The following is a 6,000-nucleotide window of genomic DNA, read 5'->3' as shown; positions in this document are numbered from 1 at the left end:
TTAAGAACTGAATTTCTTTTCATTATATGTCATACTTACATAACTGCATCATATACATAAAACAATGCGTAACATTTTAAAGAGTTTGTACAGGTTTAACTGCCTTTAGTAAATTGAGCATGTAGTCGATTTTCACTAGTATACTGCAGCGATTGAAATGCAAATAAGGTATCAAAATTTTATTTAAAATTAATAGCAGAGTAGGATGTATACACTGACCATTCTCTGTTTACATCAAGGGAGTCTCTGAAAATTCTAGAGTTATTGGGTTTTAATCCAATGGATATCCATTCTGACTCGAAATGCTGGAATTGGCAGTCATTTGTGGAAGGTGTGCTTGTGTGTATCTTTCCTGACAAAAGCTGCGGCTGAAAGCTACATGTGTCTTAATCGTGCCTGTCTGCAACTTGACATGCCTTCTTTACAGTAAATAGCAATCTATGTTTTCCTACATTGTTGATATCCAATGGATAGTCACACACGATGCACCCATTAACATCCTTGCACGTCGCAAATCGCGTGATCATAAGAACAGTCACATAATCTCAAAGAATTCAAGACACTGAAGCAAGGATTTTTGCAAATGATAGCACACAATGAGGTACATATGTTGTACAATAAATACTCCCTAAACCTTTTTGTTCAGGGATGTGGAAGTAACTCATCTGCAGCAGAGAGGTCGGCAACTCTGGATGCATACACACATTCATAGCACTGATGGAAAGCCCAAGTGGTGCACTTATATGTGACCACAGCAACTGGAGAACGGTGTAACAGATCATGTGTACACGTCCACAGCAGTGGAAGGGTTAATTCTGGTCAAACAGTCTTTTCAGTGCACTTCACACTATTCTCACAATGAATCCTTTCGCTCCATAGTCAAAACTGCTGAATATACAAGGTACAAAGTAATTCCACAATGTCAATGTCTGAAAAGATACTTTATTAACATAACATTTAAGTACACTTCATTAGAAGAACTTCACATGAAGAAGTGAATTTAAAGGATTTGTGGCACACAAGCCTTCCCCTTATTTGCAGCTATCACTGTCCTACTGGACCCACCTGATTTACTACACACTTGTTAAGTTAAAGACAGCTGTCGCAATACAGGTATGACCAATCATGGAGAAGACAAGCATTTGAATAAATTCAGTTATTATGATGTGTATGAGTACAAACTACAGAATCTAAGGTAAATGCTGAAAATTGACCTGTCATGTGTACCTGTTATTTTCACAGGCAGGTACATTCCTAAATTTGTATTAACTATCTGCAAAATCAAACAAGTACACTTAAACAAGCCCCCCTTCTCTCTCTCTAGGAACAGGAGGGTGGGGTGAACAGGAGATGGAAAGGAACAGGGGGGAGAGAGGGGAGGGGAGAGAGGGAGAGAGGGGGAGAGAGAGAGAGAGAGAGAGAGAGAGAGAGAGAATGGCTCATCACTCAACTGTCACCACAAGACAACTGCTCTTGATATGGCAAACACGTGAAGTTCTTAGTACTACTGCAAAGGAGCTTACAATCTTATTATAGGCTGGTGCCCAAAATTACATAACAGAACTGAACTGAAAAATACTTTTGCCCAGTACTGAAGTGGTTAACTATCATTCCAGTGAGATCAAAAATAAAAATCTCTGTCAAATCACACTATAGGAAACTATACTTCATGTGAGTATACGAGCTGATCCATTCAATAGTTTATAAGAAAAGTATAGAATGTGTTTTTAAATACAAACCTGCTGCATTTGTTCACAGGAACCTATAAAAGGTACACTGTTTACAAAATGCATGTCCAAATCTAACACTGGCAGTGAGTACTGCAAAATTAGTACTCAATACAACATATGGAGAAACATTAAGTAATAAAGCTTAGCCTAATTCATTCTTTAGTCAAACAAGTGCTGGAACATTTTAAAAGCATTACAAGAGTGACTTAAAAATATAATCTGGAAGTTCCAAGCTGTCTAGATGCCTCCCAGAAATCACCAGAAGGTCCAAGATGAGTGTTAAAGCAAAGCAATCAATCCCGTTCATTTGTGTTAACATCCCCATTGCGATCAGGAGAATCTCGTGCCCTGAAAATAAATGTATAATTAAACCCTGATAACTGACAAATGAAATATTTAAAAAAAATAACAACCATACTAATCTAATATGTAATATTAAACAGATAAAGCATAGCAAGGATTCAGTACTAAGTATTATTTCTAAATACTTGGAAGATCATGTACTGACGACCCTCTACTGTGCCAAAACAAAACGGCTGAACTACGTAAGACTTTTACAGTCTTTCTGATTAAATATTTTCTCAAATCTTATGTACAATTAGCAAGATAACTTTTGTGAGCAACTCCAGCATTACATTAAGAACATGTCAATGTAACATTAAGTCTAATGCTCCACAAAGGTTTTAATTACAATTGAGTGATGGCTCAAACAGGTCTGTTCTAACTTTTTATTGTGTGTTTTGACTAAGTAATCATTCATTTTGTAGGTAAGTTTTTGCCATCTGGCAGGTCATTTTACTATGTCTTCAAATATGTAAGAAAGTGTGTCCAACCAAGAATAGTTTTGTACCTTGCTAGTAAGAGCTGCCTCCAGAGGTGGCATTATCTTTAAAGACAGACCAACCTGTTGGTCGCGTAGTGAGGCTTGGCATTTTCATGGCAAACAGCACACATGCTGTGGTACGTTGTGATTTTTTTTACAACCACAGAATTCAAGTTTGATGAAGCAGTTCAAAGCGACAAGTAGCATTTATTTTAAAACAGTCCTGTACTAAATCAACTAAAATACAATTAGTCCCAAACCCAAAACAGCAAGGGTATTTACAACTTTCCTGCAGACAACTATTTTCTACACCATTCATGATCTTTTTAAAATCACCATGTGGCAGCACAGAGCTCCTCCAAAGAAAAAACTGGTAATTGTATTCTATACTGTCATTCATATGGAAGGTGCCAATCTCAAATGGTTTTCTGGCAACAGTCAGGGTATTTTCAATATATTTTCAGTATTTGTTTTACAAAATTGAAAATCTTTTTAATCCTGCAATACTTTTAATTTCCAGACTTGTTCTGCCTTTTGTATCAAAGTCGTCGTCTTTAGATATTTAGTACTTTTTACCTTTGCTAGCAATTCCTAGATTTCCTTCCACCTAGTTGAAGGTTGAGGAAAGCACTTCCACTACAGTTAAGTAACTTTTGAAACATCTGCATACATTTCTTTGTTTTTTTCACATTGTTTTGTGCATTATATGATGTGAAACATTTCGCTGGTGATCAATTATTTCTGATCTGTAACATGACGACTGACACAGAAGAACTACGCACTTACGAGACTAAAGTCTATTTCTTCTGATTCCATATGAAAATAAGTATCATATTTTATGGACCATAAGACACTACACCAGCTAAGACAACTTAATTTTTAAGCAATTATTTAAAGTGTCATTTGCACCTTTTTCATTGTTAGATTGCAAAGCCAGGCTGAAGATCATCTGAATTTTCTTCTTCCTCCTCCTCGTCGCCGTCCTCTTCATACAAAAGATTGTCTTCACTGCCACTGAGAGTGTTACTTATTGCTGCACTTCTTGAAAGATTTAACAATAACACCTTCCCTTACTCTAGACCATGACTGTTTTATCCTCTGACTCTTTCTTTTATTGTAGGAAGTTTTAGAGAACCCTTCGGCATGATGGGTTTCATCCGTCGTCCATATGTTCCATTCCCCTCTCTCTCTCTCTCTCTCTCTCTCTCTCTCACACACACACACACACACACACACACACACACACACACACACACACACACACACACACACACACACACTTCACAAGGTTTATTTATTGATAAGTAAGTCATCCTGGAATAACAGCAAGCTCTGTATTTCCCCGTCTAAATTTCTCTTTCACAGAATTCTTCAAATTACTACTGAACTGATGTAGCATAAGGAGAAAAGTTTTTTTCAAAAAGCACCTTTCCTTCTCTCCCACACTCTGTTAATCCATAATTTCGTATCAGCCTCATCCATGCAACCCTTGTCACGCATGTGAACACCACCACCTGGCAGTATTTCAGGAGGTTTAGCCATCACTCTGCACTTGAAAATGAACACTGGGTTAAGTTTAGTACCATCATCACAACATGAAAGGACAACAGTATAGTGCATTTCTTCATGTCCATTTGCTTTTATAGTTGCAATCTTAGCACCTTTCATAACAGTTCTGTTACTCGGCCCATCAAATGTCACGAGTTTCATCCATATTCACAATTTGGCATAGCTCCACAATGGTTTTCTTTCATTGTTGAATAATAAAGTGATGGAAAGATAATATTCTCTCTTCACACTCTTGTGGCATTTTCTGATACATTGTTTTAGCTCACATACTAAGTCCATGACGCTTCATAAACCTGTACACCAACCAACTCCAACCTTAAAATCTGTCAAAGTTTCACTGCAGCACTAGCTTGCGAGCGTGTATTTTAATAATTATTGTTGTAATTCCAATGCAATTTTGATGGAGTCCTTTAATCCATTTCAGTACATCTCTAGTTTTGGCCACTTTGCATTCAATCCTCTATTTGCACATTTAGTCACAACCATTTTTTCTGTTCTTTCCCAGCATGCCAATCTCATTTTTTTCTTCAGTCGGTGGAAGGCCAAAATGCCGCTCAGCTGCTCTGTTTCCATGTATTAGCATATACTGTCACTTTCAATTTAAAGCCATATCATATGAATACCTTTTATTTTTTCCATTAAAAAACCAGCAACTAACACAAACACTGTTACCAATAACACAAATCACTTTCAGTTCAAGTTCACTGGTACCACAGACTGCAATGATACATACTATGCTACACAGTGTTCTGGGTTTGTGATGACAGGGCAGCAGGGAGACAATGTTAGCAAGCTTGTGAATCCCCATAATTCACGTTCATCACATCGGTATACTGCTGCTGCTGCCAGTTGAATCCAATGTTGCCTGATAGAGATTGGTTTCCTGTGGCGGCATATACACGGCCATTTTTAAGACTGGCGGGAATTTTAAATCAAACACTGGATATTTTTATATCAATTCTAAATTTAAGATGCATCTGAATTTTTGAGGTAATTTTTTGAAGGAAAAAATGCATCTGGAAGTCTACAAAATATGGTAGCCATTCTCCACTACTAGTGACTAAACAACTGAGACAAAACCTTTTTTGAAGTTATGACATAACTACAAAGAATCTCAACACAATTTACCCCTGGTTTTTCTCCACATTCTATTAATAGACCTACAGTGCTCCGTTACTATACAAGCATTATCTGAGAATGCAGAGCAGGTATATTTTAAGAAATAACATACTGAGAGAGGCATTTCTGCCTTATGTAATGCAAACAGTTGGCTTTTTACATCTTTGGACAACACAAGAATTTCTAGGAATATAAAACAACCCCCACTTATCGCTCAAAATGGGATCATAAGGACAAGATTAGATTTTTACAGCACAGCGAGGCATTTAACAGTAACTGTAGCATATTATTTAGTGTTGTTGTTGTTGTGTTTGTTATAATTTGTGTGGTTAATGATAGTGGTAAGCAACAAATTGTACAAATTCAAGTAAGAGAATTTGCAAGATACAAATTTCCTTCAGCTGCAAAGCCCCTCTACATGCGTATTGCAACTGTTGTACGGAACACTGCAATTCCTGTCCATGCCTTGACTTGTGCAGGTTACCATCATTCGTGAAGCAGACTGTAATATAGTATGATTTTCACATTTAGGTTTCTCTAAATCACAGTGTAGTACTGTTAGTTTACATGTATTTTACTCAATCTGAACAGTCGAAAAAGTTCCTATTGATTTTGCAGAACTTGTAGAAGTATCTTGTACAGAAACTTGTTGCACTAAATCTTCAGTCAACATCTGCTCTGTGCAAAGGTCATTCATACAGTGGAAAACAATAGAAGTGAATTAGAGGTAAACATTAGATGAGCAGCAACTGCATCTAG

At 37.0% G+C, this 6,000-nt stretch overlaps 1 protein-coding gene across 2 annotated transcripts in view; it reads right to left on the bottom strand.

Moving 5' to 3' along the window:
• Positions 1-922: 922 nt before the first annotated feature.
• Positions 923-6,000, bottom strand: part of LOC126092012 (serine/arginine-rich splicing factor 7-like) — a 30,590-nt gene continuing 25,512 nt past the window's right edge. For both annotated transcript variants that reach the window (XM_049907392.1, XM_049907393.1), the window contains exon 6: positions 923-2,078. In XM_049907392.1, coding sequence (XP_049763349.1) covers positions 2,024-2,078 — 55 coding nt within the window. In that variant the 3' untranslated portion in view covers positions 923-2,023. The remainder of the gene's footprint in view (positions 2,079-6,000) is intronic.

This window comes from Schistocerca cancellata, chromosome 7, assembly GCF_023864275.1.
Source record: "Schistocerca cancellata isolate TAMUIC-IGC-003103 chromosome 7, iqSchCanc2.1, whole genome shotgun sequence".
In the NCBI taxonomy this organism is placed as follows: domain Eukaryota; kingdom Metazoa; phylum Arthropoda; class Insecta; order Orthoptera; family Acrididae; genus Schistocerca; species Schistocerca cancellata.
Note: the sequence above shows the minus strand (reverse complement) of the source record. Positions and strands in the feature narration are given on the sequence as shown.